The sequence below is a fragment of the Gracilinanus agilis genome, chromosome 3 (assembly GCF_016433145.1).
Source record: "Gracilinanus agilis isolate LMUSP501 chromosome 3, AgileGrace, whole genome shotgun sequence".
Lineage (NCBI taxonomy): Eukaryota > Metazoa > Chordata > Mammalia > Didelphimorphia > Didelphidae > Gracilinanus > Gracilinanus agilis.
The window spans coordinates 340,938,467-340,961,339 of record NC_058132.1 but is presented as its reverse complement, the minus strand read 5'-3'; the positions used below and the strand labels follow the sequence as shown (position 1 = coordinate 340,961,339).

The 22,873-nt window shown below is 37.2% G+C and overlaps 1 protein-coding gene across 1 annotated transcript in view; it reads left to right on the top strand.

Moving 5' to 3' along the window:
* Window positions 1–9,942, top strand: part of SEC22A (SEC22 homolog A, vesicle trafficking protein) — a 63,174-nt gene extending 53,232 nt beyond the window's left edge. The window contains exons 6-7 of the mRNA XM_044670045.1: window positions 287–352; window positions 9,278–9,942. Of these exons, the coding sequence (XP_044525980.1) occupies window positions 287–352; window positions 9,278–9,478 (267 nt within the window). The 3' untranslated portion in view covers window positions 9,479–9,942. The remainder of the gene's footprint in view (window positions 1–286; window positions 353–9,277) is intronic.
* Window positions 9,943–22,873: the final 12,931 nt, after the last annotated feature.

Genomic DNA, 22,873 nt, shown 5'->3' with positions numbered 1-22,873 from the left:
TGAGGAAACTGAGGCAAACAGGGTTAAGTGACCTGCCCAGGGTCACACAGCTAGGAAGTGTCTGAGGCCAGATTTAAACTCAGGAAGACTCCAAGCCTGCTGCTCTATCTGCTGTACCAACTAGGTGCCATTAATGATGTCTAGGCTTCATTTTATACTGACTTTACCGTGTGTATTGTGTCATTTAACATGTCTCCCCTAGAATGTTTTGTTGGATTTGGCCACTTTTCCTTTCCCCTCCTCTGCCCCTGAAAAAGAAATGGCTTTTCTTTTTTTGTTTTCACAGAATGATGGTGAGGATTTCAGTTACGTCATTGCATTTTTCCTTGGAACAGCAGCTTGTTTATACCAGGTAAGATTCTGATTCATTTTTAAAAGAGCACCTCCCTTTTAATCAGTAAGCATTTACTAAATGTGCCAAGCATGGTGGCATGCACTAGGGATACAAAGAAAAAAATTAAATTGCTATTCTCAAGGACTTGTTTTATATTGGAGTATACATTTTAGGACATACAGACTAAGTATATGCAAAATAAATACAAGGTAATTTTCTGGTAAAAGTACCAGTAACTGGAGATCAGAAAAAGCTTTTATGTACACGACAGTGTTTGAGGTAAGTTTTGAAGAAATCTAGGAATTTGAGAAATGAATGAGAGCATGTGTTCAAAGCATGGGGAATAGGTTGTGCAAAGACAGGAAATACAGACTCAGAGACTGCAGATGCCCTGTCAAGTTTAAAAGCAAGAAGACTGATTTATCTGGACTGTAGAGTGCGTGAAGGGGAATAAAGTATAATATGAATGGAAAGCTTAGTTGGAGCCAGATTGAGGACTTTAAATTCCAAGAAGAGAATTTTGTATTTTTTGCTAGAAATAAGAGAGCTAATAGAATTTATTTAGCATACAAATGACTTAGATGTTTTCTTTAGGAAAATCATAACTATATAGACAATAGATTGGAGATGGAAAAGGCTTGAGTTAAGGAGACCAATTAGTGGGCTAATGCATTATTCCAGGGAAGAAGTGATGAGGACCTGAAGTAGTCTACTGATTATGGATGGAAAGGAGACATACAAAAGATATCATAGAGGTAGCACTGATGAAACTTTTGTATGTGAGATGAAGGAAGGTGAGAAGTCAAGGCTTACTCTGTGGTTGTGAACCTGGTTGGCTAAAAGGTCAGTGGAGCTCTTAACAGATTATAGAGAAGTTGATAAATCAGGTTATCTTTTGGGAAAAAATAACAAATTCTGTTTTAGAGATATTGAATTTCAGATGCCTGTGAAATATCCACTTTGAAATGTCCATTAGGGAATTGCTGATGCCAGAGCTCAGGGAAGAGACTAGGACTGAGCATATAGATCTTGAAATCATCTGCATTGAGATAATAGTTAAACCCAAGGGGACTGATAAGGTCACTAAGAAAGAAGAGGGTTTGGGGAGCCTTGAGGAAAGAAGAGAGAGTTTGGAATAGGTGTTTCGGGGAGTATTGATAAGGCCCTGATAAGGAAGAGGTACAAAGGTTTACCTTGCTATACAGTTGAAATTAGATAATATAACTTTGTACTGGGCAGTCAGTAGAGTGCTATGACTTCTTTTAGCAGTATATGAGTGAAAATGGAGGATGTGGTCAATGGAAATAACTCTAGCTTAAGAGTTTTACAAGGTATGAGCAGCAAAAAGGACAAGTGGGCAAGGAATATAGGATTAGAAGACAGTAGGAGGGGGGGCAGCTGGGTAGCTCAGTGGATTGAGAGTCAGGCCTAGAGACAGGAGGCCCTAGGTTCAAATCCGGCCTCAGACACTTCCCAGCTGTGTGACCCTGGGCAAATCACTTGACCCCCATTGCCCACCCTTACCAGTCCTCCACCTATGAGCCAATACACAGAAGTTAAGGGTTTAAAAAAAAAAAAAAAAGAAGACGATGACAGTAGGAGGGCAGCTAGGTGGTTCAGTGGATAGAGTGTCAGACTTGTGGTTTGGAGGACCTGGGTTCAAATCTGGCCTTAGCTACTTCTTGACTGAGTGTGATCCTGGGCAAATTACCTAATCTTGTTTTGCTTAGCCCTGGCCTTTCTGGTCTAGAGTTGTTACTGGAACAGAAAGTAAGGGTTATTTTAAAAAAAGAGAGAGACAGAGTAATGTCGAACTTGTCAACCTTAAAGTTGGGATTGGGAAAAGAGAAAAGTGAAAAGTGAAACCAGATCAGGGGCAATGGTCTGGGAAAAGACTAAGGGGAAAACAATTGTTGAAGGTCACTGTGAGGATGAAGAATAAATTTGAGGAGTGAGGCATAGGGAAATATGGAATGTTATAAGGTTATGGTAAGATAAAGAATTTCCAAATTCTTGCTATGAAAATAGAGCATAGGTGATAGCAAGGTCAAGAGTATTACAAGTATCAGTTTTATTCCATTAGAAAAAGTTCTTTCCTATACAAGAAGTAAGGCAGCTAAGTGGCACAGGGGATAAAGTGCTAGGCCTGAAGTCAGAAAGATGAGTCTTCCTGAGTTCAAATCCAGCCTCATACATTTACTAGCTGTATGACCCTAGGCAAATCACTTAACCCTGTTGGCCTCAGTCTCCTCATTGCAAAATGAGCCAGAAAAGGAAATGGTAAACCATTCTATTATCTTTACCAAGTAAACCCCAAAAGGGGCCACACAACAGTCAGACATGACTGAAATGACTGAATAAGAACAACTAAAGGGAAGACCTCCTGCAGGAGGTGGGATTTTAGTTGAGACTTAAAGTCAGGGAAGTCAGGAATAGGAGAGTAAGGAGGTCATTCCAGGTATGGACGATAGCCAGGAGGTCAGTGTCAGTGGATTGAAGGGTACCTGTTGGAGGGCAAGTGGTAAGAAGACTGAAAAGATAGGAGAGGGCCAGGTTATAAAGGGCTTTGAACATCAGACAGAAGATTTTTTAATCGCTCCTGGAGGCAATAGGAAATCAAATTGCTAAGATGGATACCTGTGTTTCATGGATACCTCTGTATCCATAAGATAGCAATTTCCTCCTTTGTGGAAGAGGACATCCAGTCTTTTTCCAGAAGCAAAAGGTGAATCTTGAGATGATTCCAAAAACAAATATAAAACCTTTTTTATCTTTATCTGTTTGCTTAGGAAAGCACTTTAGTCAATAAGCAATTCTTCATATATTTATTGGTCGTCTGTATACAAGGTACATGAGATTACTATGAGAAAAGTACTTTGTGAACCTTTTAAAGTGTTCTATGTCAGTTGCTATCATTATTGTTATTATTACTGCTGTATGTTAGGTTCTGTGTGAAGAACTGTGGAGGACATGATAGAAATACAAATAGTCCTTTCCTATAGGGTTTATAATTCAAGGAATGCCTTAGGTGTAATACAGTACTCCGGGGTTTAAAGGAATATTTAAAGGGATCTTAGAGATCATCTGGTCTGATGCTTTTTTCTTAACAGATGGGAAATGGACTACCACTGAAAGAAATGACTTGCCCTAAAGTCACGCAAGTCTTTAATGGCTGAGCTAAGACCAGTAGCAGCATTTTTGACTCCAAAGTCTTTCCTATATACCAGAATGAGTGATCTCTCCTGAGTGATCAGGGAGGCTTTCACTGAGGAGGTGGGACTTGAGATGGACCATAAAGTGTGGGTTAAATTTTCATAGAGATGAAAGGGTAGGAGCATACTATACAGTGGGGCCAGGCTGAGCAGAGAGGCATGCAGGGAAGTGATAGCACAGGAAGAGGAGGAGGAGGAGGATAAGGACAAGGACAATGATGACCACCACTACCACCTAGACTTATGGAGTTCTTTAGGGTCTGAAAAGCATATTACACATACATTATCTCATTCACAATGTTTTATTGAGGAAGAAATGGTGGCTTTGCCCACATTTCACACAGTGTGTATTTTAAAACAGGATTTGAACTAAGGTTTCTCTAAGTCTCAGGTGACAGAGCATTAGATTTGGCTTCAGAAGACTTGGATTTGAATCTTGGTTTGGGTATTTACTATTCCTCTGACACTGGGCAAATAACTGTCTCTCTGAGCGTCAGTTTCTTCATCTATAAAATGAAGAAGAGTTGTTCCTAGTAGACAAGTGGTAAAAGGATATGAATGAGTGTTTTTTTAAATTTCTAAATATTTTTCCAAGTTTACATGATTTGTTGTCTTTCCCTCTTCTCTTCCCTCCCCCTTTCCAGAGCCAACAAGAAATTCCATTTGGTTGTACAAATGTTATCACTTGATACTTATTTCCATTTTATTCTTTTTTTGCTATAGAGCAATTTTTAGAGCCTAAACGCCAAATCACATACTCATATATATGTGATAAGTGATGTCATACGTTTTGCTTTTGCATTTCTACTCCCTGAATGTGTTTTTCGAAGAAAGAATTGCAAACTATTAATAATATATGAAAACCTGCTCCAAATTATTAATAGATATTAAAATAAAACAAATCAGGTTTTGCCTTTTGCCTTGCAAATTGACAAAATTGGCCAAAAATGGGGATAGCATATCTTGGGGAGACTGAGAAGATAGACATACTAATACACTGTTAGTGAAGCTGTGAATTTTTCCAAGTGTTCTCAGAAACAGTTTAGTATTATAAGAGAAAAGTTCCTATGCCAACAATTTGCTACTTGGGAGAAACACAAATACACATATACATGTACATACTTGTGTAGGTATACACATATAGGTAGGTATACATATATATGAGTATACACATATTCCTAGAAGAACAGAAGCAAAGAACTGAAAACAAAGTGGGTAGCCAGCCTTTAGGAAATAGTTGAAAGAATTGTGGCATATTACTGGGCATGAAAAATGAATATGAGAATTTAGAGAAACATAGGAAGATATATATGAACTGATGCAGAGTGAAATGAGTAGAACCAAAGTAACAATATATACAACTATAACCATGCAAATGAAAAGGAAGCCTAACCAAAGGAAGCCAAACTCTGAGTAACTGAAATGTTAGTAATGGTCTTGGATAAAATAATGAAATATATGTCCCCAGAATCAGCTACTAATTTCTTTGGTACAAAGAAGGATTCCGTTCTGGTGCTAGAAGAGGATATGGGCTATGGCATCCCAAGGGTGAGATATATTCAGAAATGATAGTTATGTGAAATCCAAAGGCATAAATAAAACATTTTTAATGAAAGTATTGAACTAAATGGTTTCTATTCTGAATTTTATGACCTGTGGAAGATTGAACTTTTTAATGAATAAGCCAGTTTAATTCAGTGAGATTAGAGTTAGAGGTGCTTGGGAAGGTATAGGGGCCCTTGAATATAAGGTTGAGGAGTTTGAATTTTCTCTTTGAGGCATTGAAGATTATTTGAAGAGGTGTATAGCATGGTTTAGGTAAGTCATAGTGTTCTGAGAGGAACAGAGGATTGGGAATGAGGAACCCTGGGTTGTGGCCTGGCTTTACTGTCAGCTTGTAACCATGGACAAATAATGTTATCATTTTTTACTATAATTAGCTTTAAAATGGGGAGGGGAATAAATTAAGAGCTCATCCAGCACTGATGTTCTTTGATTCAAGAAATGTTTTAGAAAGCTTCATCTAACAACAGAAGGCAAGATGGATAGATCCAGGAAACATATGAGAGTTCAGAAGATCTATTAGTAAATTCTTGCAGATAGACAGAAAGGAGAAATTAAAGTCCCAAATCATAATGATAGCAGTGGGAATGAATAGGAGTAGAGGTGTTGAAAGAAGGATTCTTAGGATTTACTGACTGATTGACTTTGGAAATTCAAAGTAAAGGGGTTAAAGATGACTCCAAGGTTTAGAGGTCATTACAAAATTTTAGTTCTATATGTAGAATAACTCAAATCAAAATTTCAATGCAAACTTTCTACTTTTTTTCCCTTTAATTTTGAGCCAAATCCCCCCTTTTCCCTTCCCCCTTCTTAATATGGCAAGCAATCTTACACAGATTTTACATGTGCTGTAATACAAAACAGTTTTTTTACATTAGTCATTTTTTGAAGAGAGCTCAAATAAAAAAACATGAAAGTGAAATATAGAATGTTCTGCTATGTATTCAGATTCCATCAGTTCTTTCTGTGGAGTTAGATGGGATTTATCATCAGAAGTCCTTGGGGATTTTCTTGGACCACTGAATTGCTAAGAATAGCTAAGTCATTCACAACTGTCCATCATACAGTATTGCCGTTAACTGTGTACAGAGTTCTAGTTCTGTTCACTTCACTTTGCATCAGTTCATGTAGGTGTTTCCAAGATTTTCTGAAATCATCCTGTTTATTTCTTATAGCATAATAATATTCCATTGCAATCATATACCACAACTTGCTCAGTTGTTTCCCAGGTGATGGACATCCCCTCATTTTCCAATTCTTTGCCACCACAAAAAGATTGTTATAAATATTTTTGGACAAATGGATCCTTTTCCCTTTTAAGAAAATCTCTTTGGGATACAGCCCTAGTAATGGTATTGCTGGGTTAAAACTATGCACAGTTTGGGAGCTCTTTGGGGATAGTTCCAAATTGCTCTCCATAATGGTTGTTGGATCAGTTTACAACTCTACCAGCAGTGCAGTAGTGCCCTAATTTCTCCCATACCTCCTCCAACACTTATCATTTTCCTTTTCAGTTACATTAGCCAATCATATAGGTGGGAGGTGGTTCCTCAGAGTTGTTATAATTCAATGCAAGCTTTCAAGGTCATTATTAGAACAAAGGCATGGGATTCTTGTATATCTTGTATCTACTTTTATTAGGAACTTCAGTTCCAGTGGGTCTCCCAGTTCATTTTATTTTTTGTTTTTCCCTGTTTATTTATTGTTATCTTCAGAAATTGCCCAGCTGCCAAATTTATCAAGTTTGAATGTAGTGAATGAGAGCTTTGTGAATGAAATCTGATCTCTGTGGTTGTCAATCTTTATTGCTTCTTAAGATAATTTGTGGATGCTTTGCTTTAAAAGGAGCGAATCAAAATGCTCTACAGAGGGATGTCAAGGTAGATTGTTGCATCATGATGAAACAATGTCTCTCAAGTCTCTTTTTTGAGAGGGGAATAGATGATCATTATGCCAGATGACATTTCTTACCACAAATCTTACTGGAAAGAAATATAATGTTGATATTTTTTCATTATAAACAGTCATTAGGGGCCCACAGTTTACTAAATGCTGATGTGATCTCATTTTCTCTATCCATCAGAATCTGTTCCAAGTACCTTTTGAGCAGATCTGAAAAACTTATGCATAATTTGCTATTTCTCAGACTGAGAGTACCAGAGGAAGCAGAGGAGATTAGCAAGGCACAGTTATTTCATCCTCCATTCTTTCAGTGATCATTAATCACTTACTGAGTGTAAGGCATTGTGTTAGGTTAGGAGATGGAAAACAAAGGCTAAATGTGACCCATCCCTGCCCCCTCAATGGAAGAACAAATCTTGAAATGGGAGAGAATGGGAAGGGCTAAAGAAGATCTGTGAGACTAGAGAGAGCTTTCTGCCTCACAAACAGAACCAAAATATCTCATCATTTGTGTGCCTGTGATTTCAATCATACAAGAAAAGCTGATGGGATAGATTTTAAGCTGTGATCACCATTCGTTGGTTTTAATTTTTTTAAAACTGTGTTACAAGCAAGAGTTCAGATAGGTTTGGGGGTGGAGAAAATGATGTAAAAAGCATCAATAAAACTTAAATACCAATACACATGTAAGTATTTGCATGTAAATGATATATATAATAGGTGTCTATAGTTACATGCATCTGTATATAGGTCAGAGTATATATGTAGTTATGTATAAAGGAAGTCTATTGGGAATGTGATATATACATGTATGCATACACATGCATACATATATACAGATGTGTCTGTGTATAAAGATATATGTACACATATGTACATATATAAAACCAGAAGATAAGCTATTGGGTTAAACAGGTGAAAAATTGTGTTCTCACAGGTATAATTAATTGCAAAATCAATTTATTTGAATGGTGACATCTTAAATATCCAGATAGTCTAATTTTTTTTTTTTATCGGGGCTGAACTGGCTTTTACTTTGGTATTTGGGTACATCAGTAATTTTGTCAGTATGGGTGGACTCTTCATCATGGGAGATCACAGTTCCTCCACATTTCTCATACTTTGTGATTTTTTTAAACTATAACAATCTATGGGCTAGTTTAACAGGATGTATTTCAGTCATCACTGCTTCATTCTTAGTTTATCTGCATTTTTAGTGTTTTCTACCCACTCTAGGATACTCATCTCCACTAAATTTTTTCTGAATCCAGCCTTCCATTTAGTATGGGAACATTGCCTTCTTCCACATGATGCTTTGTACTATCACTTGGGGGCATTTTATATTGACTGGTGAATTTTAGATCTCTTCTGGAAGTTGGTTGAATTGCTTAAGATTCTTTCTGTTATTATTCATTGTAAGTTTGCGAAGATATTCAAGTATACCACTGTATTCCAATATATACAGAGGGGTTTGGGGAATACATTTACTTTGAGTGGCCATAAGTTTATTGTGCCGTGTTAGACCTTGAAAGTGGTCATGGCTTTAAGTACCTCATATTTGGAATTGACTTTTAGGATAGCAGCCCTTTACGTTCACATTAATTCTCACCAACATTTTATCAGAAATCATATATGTTGTATTTAGTCTTTGTACTTTTCTAGGTTGAGGGTAGGGAGGAAGGAGCAGCAGAGGGCTCAGTCCCTGGATAGACAGCCTAGTGGCCTGTCACCCAGGGAAATTTGCCTAGCCTGCTTTGTGGGGATTATCCAACTGAGCTTCTGACTTAAATATTACACTTAGCATTTTTTTCTTTTAGAAAAGTAAAAGAGAATAAAAGAAAATACCCTCTTCTCTGTAAGCTATGAAATTTAAAGGTGGTGAACTAAATTAATTTATCCCTGAATACTATATCTTATTCATTTCCAAAACAGCTAGGTGACATAATTCATAAAATGTTGGACTTGGAGTCAGGATGACCTGAATTCAAATCCTACCTCAAATGCTTATTGGCTGTGTGACTCTGGACAGGTCATTTAACCTCTCTCAGCCTCAGTTTCTGTAAAACAGGTTTTTTTGTGAGGATGAGATGTAATAACATTTGTATTTATTTTACAAATTGTAAGTGTTATATAAGTATTGTTCTGTATATAAAGTATATGTAAGTATTGTTCTGGCTGTTATTTTTGCTGGCCTATTGCATTTTGGTAGCGAAAAGTTCCCTTCCTGACCAATAATAATTGTCTTTTGATTTTTGTTTTTGGACAGTGTTATTTGCTCATCTACTGCACTGGCTGGAGGAACGTAAAATCTTTCTTGACTTTTGGCTTAATTTGTCTATGCAACATGTATCTATATGAACTCCGCAACCTCTGGCAGCTTTTCTTTCATGTGACGGTGGGAGTATTTGTGACACTACAGATCTGGCTAAGGCAACCCCAGGGCAAGTCTCCTGATTATAATGTCTAAAAACATGTCCAACAACATTTGCCTGCAACAGCTGCCTAGAAGGGTAAAGAGAGCCTCCTGCCTGTCAGTGGGGAAGATTTCCGCCAGACATGAGAAGCTTTATTTCCCCTCCTTTCTCCACCTTCTTTTTGTTGTTTTAAAACAACAGACCCCCGTGTACACCTGCCATGGAAGTCTTCCAAAAGTCTTCAAAAACATTACTGGCTGAGGGATCATCGTCGCACACCGAGAAGACAGGCCTATTTTTTGCTCTGCTAAACTTGTGGAAGGACAAAGTAAATGTGGAAGATAACTAGTAGCAAGCAACACATTGGCCTTTCTCAGTGAGAAGAACATGAATCTAGTACTAGTTCTCCAAACCAAGAATGAACTGGTACCAATGCTGGTCTTTGCCTTTGTGAGGCAGTAGTGTAGATTAAATAAAAAGATGCTTATGGCATACTGGCAGACTTCTATTTGAAATGAAAAAGTAGTAACTAAATGTCAGATTGTTGGATTATACACTAACGGTAATGTGCATTTGTGTGTCTGAAGGAAATTTTTTTAAAAATTGGTACTTTTAAAGTTTTCACTTGCATCCTTAACCCTAGAAATCACCTAATTATGAAGATGATCCTGGCAGTCTCACTTATGTGAGAGCTTCAGAAATAGTTAGGAGATAGTCATATTCAGAAGCTGCTTATATATAGTTTTGGAAGTGGCCATTATTAACAAGTTTTATTAGAGTTTACTATAAGGCAGAAAATTCACCTATCCCTCTAGACCTGTTATTACCTTTCAGTGCTTGCAGAGTTAAACCATTAACTGTCTAAGTCCTCAGCAGTCCTCCTGACAAAATTGTAAAAGATGTCCAAATACTTTGAAATTCTGTATTGTTAATCCAGGCATAAACAAAAACTGCCTACAGTTATCAAATCCATTAGACATCAGTTCTGCTTTTGGCAGCTGTATTCATGAATGTCTCATTTTTTTTTTAAAATGAAACCAAAGTTTCCAAGCAGAAAATTTTAAGGGAGCTTCCTGAGATAGCAGGAGGAATATTGGAGTGGGAGTCAGGAGATCCGTATTCAAATCCTAGCTCTGCCTCCACCAGCCTTTGGCAAGTCACTGCCTATTTAGGTTTATTTCATTGTTGTGAAGTCATGCCTGACTCTTCATGACCCCTTTTTTGAGGTTTTCTTCATAAAGATACTAGAAAAGTTGGCCATTTCCTTCTCTGGCTTATTTTACAGATGAGAAAACTGAGACAAATAGGGTTAAGTGACTTACTTAGCCACAATCACATAGTAAATGTCTGAGGTTAGATTTGAACTTGGGCCTTCCAGACTCCAAAGTCAGCATTCTATCCACTGTGCCACCTAGCTGCTCTTACTCATTTGTAAAATGAAAGGGAAGCTGGATGAGAGAATTTCTAAGGTTCCTTTCATTTTTAACAATCTATAATTTCATGGAGTTTGGTATTCTTGAAAAATCGTGGACTTTATGCTGCTGGTGAAAAGATACATTTGTAACTAAATGAGATGTCAGAAAGAAGCCGAAGAAAGACGAAGATACGTAGGGAAATTCATCTTTAGGTAGTTTTAATTACAATGTCCCTTTTTATATATGTTGGTATACTTTTATAGGATCTCACCTAAGCATTTTTATTATGTGCATATAATATATTTTACAGTATAAACCTTGATTAACCAGAACTCTTTTGCTGCAGTCAACTTCTAAAAGAAAGCAGCAAATGACAAGAAAAGCTGTTATCAGGGATTTATTTGAAAAAGCAATACAGGGTAGGTGCTAGGGTCAGTACACATTCAACTCCTTTTATAACTACAAGATTGTGCAAGAAGAATTGACATTCAGAATCACGACCCTGAGGCACGTTAAGTCATAAATCATCAAAGAAACAGGAGATGATATTCACTGTGCTGTACTTATTACTGAGAAAGGAACGTATGGACTAATAAGGTTTTTATAAAGATTTTCAACAAGAATCGAACAGAAAGATTTTTAAAATTTTTATGTCAGAAAGATTTATTTATGTCAGATTTTATTCCCTCTTTCATCTATCAGTATCCACATCACTCTGTATACATCCAACATTCTTGCTTCTGCCAAACTGGGAATGGTTTGTTGTCTAGGATTTTGTGAATCTCGGGGTGGGGGGGTAGATTTTTGCCAAGAATATAGAGAAGCCTTGGACTTTTGAGAGCATATCTTGAATATTTGTAAATTATCCTATAGTTTTTATATTACTTTTTGCTTTTAAAAATGATTTCTATTATGTCATCTTCACACTATCAGGGATGATATGAAAAATGGTTATTGTTTATCCAAATTGTACAGAGAAGGAACCTGTGGTACAAAAAAGTTATGAGACTTCCTGAAAGTCCTCAAAACGAATTCAGTATTAGTATCTGTGTCTTAGAGCTCCAGGTTCAGGGCTCTTTCCTTTGCAATGGGAATCATGAATGTTCTGGGCACAGAATAAATCTTTTTCTCTCTCTTTTTTTTTTTTTTTTGGTTAGAACTAGAGAGTTCAGACCTTTTGAATGCAATAAGTACACACTTCCTTCTGCCAAGTATTGGTATATTTTCCCCTAAATTAGGGTGTCTTGAGGATCTTTTTATTGTCCAAGATAATTTGGGTTGTCATGACCCAAATAATTTTATTTTCCCAATAATATTACTTAGTTGTTTGATAGAGCTATTCCTTGATTGCTCTAGTATGTCAGCACTCGGGGATTTTCATTTCTGGACTTCCACATATTTGTAGTAAACTCCATCCTCTTGACCTTTTGACCATGATCTTTTCTGGGCTAGAAACGAGTATATTGGAACCTGAAGATATGCTTCCTATAAATACCAGAATATTTTTGTTTGATTGTGAATTTTTGCTATAGTATAAAATGAATGTACCATCTTCAGGTGGATACAAAATAGGAGTGTTTACTGCAGTTTATAAATATGTGAAATGTTATCTTCAATTAACTACAGAATTGAAGGCCTTAGCTCAGTTAAATTAACTCCTCTAGATTAATGCATCAGATTCAGAGCCCTATTTCTTTTATGTTGCTTCTAAAACTCCATTAAGCCTCCAACTTTTCAAGGTTGCACAGAGGCCAGAATACTTTTCATTTCACTCTTTTCTGGGAGGCCATAAGTATTCCTTCTAGAATTAGGTACCTTGTGCTAAAAATGGTCTAGGGAAGCATTTTATCTGTTCTATGTTCCATATGCATTACTGATATCCTTGATGACCTGACCTGGCCTGTAGGAATTACTGAGTATATAACCATACTGTCTTTTACTTGTTCTTTTTAGCTATTTAAAACCTGGTTCTGTTGACCTAGAAGTAATTTTGTGTTTAGTGATAGAGGAATGAAATTATTGTAGAAATTATCTCTACTACACACAAATCAAACTAGACATATAGCCCCCACTCTAGACAAACCTTTTGAAAAAATTCTCTAAATCTTATTTATGATTATGCTGATGCTTTCCCTTTTTTCATAGTCTTTAAGAAAATGTAATTTCCCATTTTCCAAGTATAGTAAGCACGTCACTACTACATCAGAGGTGGAGTTTAAATTTATTTTTGCATGCTGGCCTAAAAGTTGAAATAAATCTCCTGATCATAAAAGTCTCGTGAATGAGTATCAGTTAAGAATTTAGTTCTTATAATTTTACAAACTTGAAAATGGTTTTCCTCTCTATTAATTTTTTGGGATGGTGAATTGAATTGATGATTATAGTTTTTGTAGAGTATTGAGCTTCTGAAAAGAAGTCATATGTGAGGAACTGGGTATATTTAAACTAGAGAAGAGAACACTTAAGGGAATATAGTAATTGTCTTTCAAGTATTTAAAAGACTGCCATGTGAAGTGAGTTGAATTTCTGTGTTGTTCCAGAAGGGAAAAACCCAGAGTCAAGAACTTACGATAGATAAGACAGAAAGATCAACTTCACTTTAGTATAAGGAAGAATTTTCCAGTTAGAGCTGGGCAATAACATATAATGAGAAGTCCTCTACTAAGTAGGGTGTATCACCTGCCCCTTATTTTATGGAAGCAGAGGTTGGCTGATCACTTGTCAGGGTTATTGTGGGGGAATTGCCACCTGTGATACGGGATTTGACAAGATGACTCTGAGGTCTCTCCCAACAATCTTAAGATTTTAAGTGATACCTGCCTACTACTTCAAGATTTATTACTTTTGTCCCTTTCCAGATTCTATTTTTAGTAGGTGAAAACACAAGTTGCCTTGTGGATACATGTGCTTGAAAATCAAACAATTGAGTGCCTCATTGTTTTTCTTGTTAACTGAATATAGCTGGAAACTTGCACACAGTTATCTCTATTGTCATAAATGGTCCTTACTGCATTAAGCATAGTGTTACCACTCAAAGAACAGAGTTAGTCTTTTAAAGAGCTCATCTAGTTGAGCATTGACAGTGAATTTTAGAGTTTGGTAGCAAAAATGAATGGGGAATGTCATTTCTTATGATGGGTCTTACTAATAATTGGGTGTCCCCTTCCATCATTGCCATTAATTTTAGCTACAGTTTAATCATTTTCCCTTTGCCCCATTTGTCCTCATCATACACAAAAAAAATCACTTGGGAAGGTGTATCAAGCATTGTACCACATACTTTGAATCTTCCTACCTCCTCAAAAGGAAACTTTTTATTAAATAAACATGTAGGAGGCTATAATCATGATTATGTTGCAGTGGACATTATTCAAATTAATTTATATTTCATTGGAAGTCTTTAAGCAGAATTGGAATAGACACCCATCAGGAATGTTACTTAAGGCATGGCTGGCCTAGATGAAAAGTTCCAGTACTGAGAATCTGTTATTCTATGAGCACAGTAGATATGGAGGTTGAATGTTGTATCCAGGTGAAGAGGACATGGACAGGAAAATGGCAGTGTATGTGTAACTCTACATAAACTTTAATTTGTGAGCTGCAGTGAGGCATGGTGGTCTCTGAAAGCTTGGAAGTCAGGCCTAAGTTCAAATCTTGCTTCTGTTACAAATTCAGTATATAACAATGAGCAAATCATTTAACCTCCTACTGGCCCAGGAAAATCATTTTAAGTTATATATGAATTTCAGATGTTGGTGGAAGGAATTTCAACACTTTGAGTTCCCTAGTGATGAAATCACAAATTCAGATACCCACCAAGGAAAAAAAAATCCCAATCCCCAAACTTTATTATAGACATGGGAACCAGAAAACAAATCTCCTGAGGTATGTATAAGCAAGCATAATATCAAGTGTTAATGATTTAGCCAAAAGCAGTGTAGTAATTTAGCACAGATGCTGATCTGGGGTAGGTTAGTTCCTTAATCTAACTGATTTATAGAAATTTATTTATTTATATATATATATANGGTGGTCTCTGAAAGCTTGGAAGTCAGGCCTAAGTTCAAATCTTGCTTCTGTTACAAATTCAGTATATAACAATGAGCAAATCATTTAACCTCCTACTGGCCCAGGAAAATCATTTTAAGTTATATATGAATTTCAGATGTTGGTGGAAGGAATTTCAACACTTTGAGTTCCCTAGTGATGAAATCACAAATTCAGATACCCACCAAGGAAAAAAAAATCCCAATCCCCAAACTTTATTATAGACATGGGAACCAGAAAACAAATCTCCTGAGGTATGTATAAGCAAGCATAATATCAAGTGTTAATGATTTAGCCAAAAGCAGTGTAGTAATTTAGCACAGATGCTGATCTGGGGTAGGTTAGTTCCTTAATCTAACTGATTTATAGAAATTTATTTATATATATAAAGTTTACCATGCAATTAATTACTTAGTGACCTAGGCTATGAAATTAAGGTTCAAATGGGTAGTATGTTATATTTGGAATTATTTAATTTTTTTCTAGTTTTAGGTGATAACTCAGACTGAGCTTTCATATAATAGTAGCTATAACAAAACACTGCTGAGATAATTGGCTTTAAACAGAGCCATTGTATGGAAATTCACATTTATAAAAGTGATTAAGGAGTTGGCTTTATGAGATTCATTAGGGCTCCTAAAATTCAAAATAAGAATCCATTTTTTAAAATGTTGTCACTGTCAGGATTTCATGTAACAATTTTTACCTCTATCAACATCCCCCTGTACCTCTAAGACTATCTCTATAATGTCAGTCTCCTAAATATCCTGCCATGAGGATGTGTAGAACCCTATACTGGTCATTTCAGAATCATACAAAGAAAGGAAGAGACTTGAAGCTCCCAGACTTTACTGTGAGAGACATTTCGTGCTCTTGGGAAATATGACAAGACATGGGAGTTTAGAGTCTAACAAGGAAGTTATGGTTTTCAGATTTAGTCCACTCCTGAATACATTTCATACCCTTAAAAATGAGATAGCTTTGAAACAGTACACATAAATCCATATGATAGCTGGCCTTTGTAACTCTTGCAGAACTTAGGACAGTGTGCCACACATGGTAAATGTTTAGAAAATATTTATTGAAATAATGAACTGAAAACAAATCTTGATTATACAGGCCACTATACAGGTTCTATGAGAGCAGATTTTGGAGGGAAAGTGCAGCCTATAACCAGAGTATATGCATGTTTTCAAAAATCATTAAAACTTTACAGATTCTTAGAAGTCATAAAGTCTGAAAACCTCATTTTGCAGATGAGGAAATCGAGGTCTAGAAAGGTCAAATGATTTGCCCAAGACCGTAGTGGCAGCTATGTGGTTCAGTAGACAGACAGGACTTTGGACCTGGAGCTAAGAGGACCTGATTTCAAATCCTACCTCAGGAACTTACTAGTTGTCTGTCCCTAGATCAGTCCACCTCTCAGACTCGGTTTCCTAATTTATAAAATGGTGATAAAAATAGCACTTACCTTCCCAAATTATTTTAAGGACTTGTAAAGCACTTTGCACTATATGAATGCTAGTTATTATTACAGCTAGAACTCAAACCTAGAGTTCCTGATAATTGGTCTAGTGTTTTAACCAAACCATAATGTCTCTCTTATGTAGCAAAGTAGTCTTCACATCTGACATCCTAAACAATTATGTGTAATTTTTAGGGCACCACCATTCTGCAATGACTGTGCTCCGTTGCATAAGAAGACATGTTCCAGTGGTCAGTGAAATGAACCCCGTATTCTGTTTGCATATTAATTTTTAAAGGTAGAACTGATATTTGCTATGGCACTGGCACTTAGAATTGAAAAAGGGCAGGAGTGGTGGTGGGGCCAGATTATAGAACTGGAAAGTTAGAAGGAATTTTGGAAATTAGCCCAACTCCCTTATTTTCCAGGGGAAAAAAACTGGGGCCTTGAGAGGGGAAATGGCTTGCCTTCAGGTAAACGGCATTCAGACCAAGTCAGATATTCCCAAATTAAGTCTATCAGGCATCCCCTCCTTGCTGTTAAACCCATTTATCTATATAATTGCATAATTGTTGCAAAATCACAAACTTGGCTTTAAAAGACTTTAAATGTGTGCATTGAATCAAATCTCTTAGATGCAGGATGGGAAAAGGGGAAGCTGTCATTGCTTTCTAAGGTCAAAGAAGTTACTGGGTAGCCTAAATCAATGAGTACACAAAATATGGTTGGTGAGATGCAGAATATAGTCAAAATAGATCAAGAATTATTTTCAAAATAATTCCAATAAGGGGTCCTTTATCCATCTAGAGATATAATGCATATCTTCTTGCCTGCCTTTGTCTCAGATATCTCTAGTTTTCTCAGGCTAAACCTTCCTTCACACTTTCTTCTCCCTCAAAATTGCTATAACAGAAGAGTAATTTGATTAGTTGTGGAAAAAAATTAAAGGTAAATTGCATATTTTATGTCAAAAAATATATTGGCAACTTATGAGGACCAAAGTGTAGTTAAAAAAATGAATCTGTCATGGTAGTGAGTAGTCACTTCTTTCTGCTTTTGACATTCTCAGGGTGAAAAAACAACAGAACTTTGTATGCTTCTGATTGCAAACAGATCTTCCAGCACAATCCTTTGGGCAGAAAACTTTATCCCCAAATCCTAAACCCAGTCACCCTTTTTCTTTTTGAGTGCTTCCCCCAAATTCATTTTTAAAAAACAGTTATATAGGACAGAGGAAAGATAGTCAAAAGAAAAAGAATTCTAATTATGATCACTTTTTTTCCTGTGAGAGGGAGAAATTTAAAACAAATTTAGATGAATAAAAAGGAAGTTTGATATAGTTCTTTGGCCTTGTTTCATCCATAATCAGCCATTTGTCATCAAGGTCTCCCCTCTTTTAGCCTGGATTTTTTTTTTCAGTCTTATAGGCTGGTTGGCTTTGAAAGAATAAGAAAGTGCTATTATTGCCTCACTGCATGAAGTTGGCAATTCTAGGTTCCATGCCAAAGCTTCATCAGGTAAGTAGGCTAGTCCTTCCTTTGACTTCATTCACACCCTACAGGTCTGAAACACATTCCTATCACCATCTCCTGGCCTCTTCTCCAGCTAAGGATGGAGAATGCTTTTTATTTCCCTGATGGGTAGTATAGCACAAATCCCTTGGAAAACCATGGACCTAGATGTATCCAATTCTCTTCCTTCATATCACAGATAACTATAGCTGTTACCTTGGCGTATGATGTCTTGAGAGCATGTTTTTGTTTCTATGGTAACAAGATTTTTTTATATTATTGATTCTTCTTGCCATAGTCTTTTCTTTCCTCTCTTCTTCCTCTCCCTCTTCCTCCTCCTCCCCTCCCCTCTTCTCTTCTTTTCATTCTTACTTACAGGCCTAGTGATGACTCTTAAGACAGAAGTGCTTTTTTCTAGGCAAATGGGGTAAAGATTAAGAGACTTACCCAGGGTTGCACAGCAACTAGGAAGTGTCTAAGGTCAAATTTGAACCCAGGTCCTTCTGACTCCAGACCTGAAGCTTTATAAATGCTGAGCCACCTAGCCGGGTGGCCTCCCTCACCCCCAAGAATTTTCTGAAGTACATTAGCAGTTTTTTAATGAGGCATTTGCATAGTCTCACCTTTTACTTTCCTTTTGGCCAGAGGTTGATGTTCTTTTCTGAACTATAAGTGATGGCAAGTATTTATATGACTGTTAAACATAAGCATGGGGTTCATACTTTGGGAATCAGCTGTTTAAAGTAGGATCATATCATTTGAGATATGGTACCTTGGGTTCCTATTTCCAAGAATGTAAAAACTTGAAGTTGCATAAATGTCTACAACTTTCAGGATTATATAATTACATATTGTCAATATGTAATGATATATAATGATGAGGTTTTTTTTAAATGTTTTTTTGTAAAATTTATAACTTTGAAAAGTTTAAGGCTCTTTGCTCACCTTCTCTATTTTTAACTTCTATAATGTTTCCCATTGATGTGTTACCTCTTGAGTTGTCTCATATAATTCACGGTAACTTTGCCATCTGAAAGGGCCAGGGCTTTACTGTCCTTTTCAAAAAGATGGAAGCTATACTCTCACATGCAACATTTCTTTGTCATTTTTTAGAAATAAAAGTTTTGATTATGTAAATTCTGAGTACAGATGATCTTTAACAGCATTTTCATATCGAGCCCATGAGATTGGGAATGAAAAGCTTTCCTGTTAAGCTTATGTGCAGGCAACTTGTTATCCATGCCCCAGTTATTTGCACTGTGGGATAGTTTGGCATGTTTGGGAGTCATTCCCCCCTTTTCACCTTGAAAGTTACGTTCATTGTGGCTGTCCTAAGACTTTATCCCAACATCCTACTTCTTGGGCATCTGCAGCTGGTAATAGGGAGGTTGGGGAGATGAATAGAAAAATCTAATGCATCTAGAAAAAAAGGACTGGTGTTCATTCCATTATGTATGTATATATCATCTCTAGGTAAGAAAGAGTAGGAAAAAAAAAAGAAGCTAGATTGGCTATGTGAAATTCAGTTCTCCTGAAAAGTAAGAGAGGAAGCCACCTGATATATTGGGTATAGGCCTAGGAGACCTGGAGATTTAGAGGACTACTCTCTGGCTTTGAACAACTCTGTTCATCTTGGTGATTTCTTCTTATGTGTAGAAAGAGAGAGCTAGACTAGATGATAACTCATGTTTACTTTGTGAGTCTATTTTGCATGTAGCACCTGGGCTACTCCCTCACATTTGGGACCCTTAGAATAACTCCAGGTTTAAGGCTACTCTCTATGAATTTATATCCATTCAAAATCATAGCTCAGAAGCCTCTGCCTATGTATTTTTTTTCCTTCTAGTCAGCCAGGGAATAGAATTAGTCTGATGCAAAGTCATTTAAGGAAATAGTGAGAAAGGTAGTAATAGAACTTCTCCTTCCCCGCCCCCCCCCCACTCACACACAACCCACACAAAACAGAACCTTAACACATGCTCCCACAAATACGTATATTATCAATGGTGGAGAAAGTGGGCATGCGTTAGGATCACATGTGAGGGGTACATAACTAGGAAACATGAGTGGCCAGGAAGCATGCACAGAAGGGAAACTCAAGCCTTCAATACCACAGGACCTTTGGTGTTTTTTGCTGTTATAATCTTGCTCCTCTCACTGAGCCTGCTCCCTGATAGGTGTGATGTCTGTGGAAAATATAAGTAAATAATAATGGAGACACCAGGGATGTCACAATAAATCTAATAGTTGTGGGTACACACACTGGGTTGTAGGAGAGACTGGACCAGGATAAGGAGTTCACTGGATTTATCACAGGAATGGCAGTTGGTCTTAACTGTCACCCTGCTCTCCCTAGGCCAGAGTCTAGAAACAAGCAGGCAAGGTAAAAGGGGTTTAACAGCTTTAATTATGTTTAACTAAAAGGTGGGAAAGGGATTTATATACTTAAAATCTAAAGGGCAAAACCACAGGGCAAGGGAAGGACTTATTCTACTCTAATCTAAGTGATCCAGCAGGCAGGGCCCAAGGAGCAGTGCAGTCTCTGGGAAGCTGATTCAAGCCTGGAACCAGCCAGTCTTGAACAGCACAGCTATGGATCAGAGGGGTGGCTTTGAGGGTTCTCACAGTTTTCCAAAGATGCTCACTGGATGCCAAAATTCTAGGTGGTCCAAGATACCAAGAAGAGTGAGTGAACTTGAGGTGCTGTCCACCAGGTCTCAAACTCCTCATCTGCTTGGTTCTGTTCTGTAGGTCTTCTCCTCTTGCAGGAAATCCACCTCTACTCAGGATCCCAAGGAAATCAGGAAGCAGGGTCTGAGATCTCCCTGGAATGTGATTGTCTGCTAGACATGTAAGCTGCTCCTTGTTCCAGGTTTCTGGGCTTTGGACCCACCCTTTTAAGCCATCTCAATTCTACTTTGCTAGAAATAATGGGTAGAAACTTTCCCTGTTAAGAGCGGGTAATTGCCACACCCAGCTAACAAAAGACAGATGAAATATTCATAGGCTATGAATATATGAACATCAGCTAATGTTTGCATACATTCACACAGAGGAGTGAGAATGACAGTGCTTTTTGGTAGCTAGATGTGGCAATTGCCTGCTCTTATTATCAGAGAGAGTATATATCTCAGTGTATACATATATTTCCATATCTGTATATATACATAAATAGATGTATTGATCTATTTATAGTACAAGCATAGATCAGGGGGATATTGAGAGGAGTAGCTTAGAATGAAGTAGGTTATTGGAAAAAGAGACCAGATTAGGACAGATAAGGGCTTCATGCTGTTGGGATGTTTCCCTCTTGTTGCTCTGTCACAAAATGAGACAGAGGTCTTCAAGGGAGAATAAGGGTCCATTTTTGTGGTATCAAAGTTACACGGAAAAAGGGAGCCATCAAATGTATATAGCAGCCCCTCAAGGATGCATATTGACTTAAAAACCATATATTAATATATATGCTTTATTATATTTTTATTATTTTGTTAAGTATTTTCCAATTAAATTTTTAATCAAGAGTATTGTGGGCTGTATTCTCCAATCTCTTGTTTGACACTTCTTGTCTAGCTGGTAAAGAATACAAAAAAAACTGAATATGGCTGACCTCATTAGCTAACTGTCTATAAATTGTCGCCCCCCCCCCAAGAAAAACACAAACCCCAAAACTAAAGGTAGTAGAGAAATCACTTTGCAAGGAATTTTTTAGACAAGCCCTGGCTATTGTAAGTGTTAAAATTAATGGTTTTGGCTAAATATATAAAAATTATAAATCTTTTATTTACAAAAAAGGAGGAAAGATTGAAAGCAGAAGAATACAAAAGGGTATAGAAGACATTAACCTATCTAACTAAATATTGTTCCAGTGCTTGGCTCAGCCAGGACTTGTTAATCTTCAATCAGAATTAAACTCTCTCCAGAAGACAGGAAGGGAAAGCCAGCTATCCTCTCACCCAAGTTCCCTCCAAGAGGCAGGTCAAGACAATGACGAGCTCAAGGTGACTCCTGAGGCCAACTTTCTTCTTTGAGCTGACCTTTTTCTTGAAGTTGACTTCTTTTTTGGAGTCAACTCTCTTCTTGGAGTCCACCCACTAGCCTCGGAAATTCAGGGCCTTTTATGGTGGCTTCTTGTCTCCTCTCCTCTTCACAGGGGCCAATCACAGCTTCCAAATAGTCTACCACTGCCCAGGGGGCAGTGTTTGTGGGAACAGGTTTGCACCTTCTGAAGGGATGAATATTCATTGAAAGGGCTCACAGTATCTGAGAGTGTGAACTCTTAAAAGAATTCACAAGTTTCTGACTGTTTGAGTTAGAAAGAAAGAAGAGTGGAGCTCTCCAAGTATCTTGCTGGCTTCACACCTAGCACTAAGTACGGTGTGAATTCACTAAGTGGTTTGCAAGCTCCTCCGCCTAGTTCAAGCTTGTACTTAAGTTAGTGTTAACTAAAGTATTAGCTCCAACTAGGCAAAGAGAATAAGGGATTCCCTTTCACAAGTGTGAACTCAAAGAGAACAAAGAATTCCTTTTTACACTACTATCTTTGGACAGGTGAGCCCAGAAAAGTATTGGGCAAATGATGGAAGATTCAATGAATTAATATTGCTTGGGCTTAGGAAAGAAACCGGGCTAGATTAAGTAGTTTTTGATAATAGTTTAAGATAAGCACGAAAGGGACCTGATTGTAACTATTTTGTGTTTACTCATATGATACAGTTAATGTTTCATTTGAAAAACCATTTTGATAGGTAAAGAGTAATTATGCCTTACTGTTGTGGTTTGTTTTTTTTTTTAAACCCCTTCCTTCTGTCTAAGAATCATTACAGTTCTGGGACAGAAGAGCAATAAAGACTAGGCAATTGGGGTTAAGTGACTTGCCCAGGGTCACACAGCTAGAAAGTGCCTGAGCTCATATTTGATCCCAGGACCTCCTACCGCTGGGCCTGGCTCTTTGAGCCACTTAGCTTCCCTCTTTTTTGTGTGTGGGTGTTTTTTAATAGAAAAAGCATG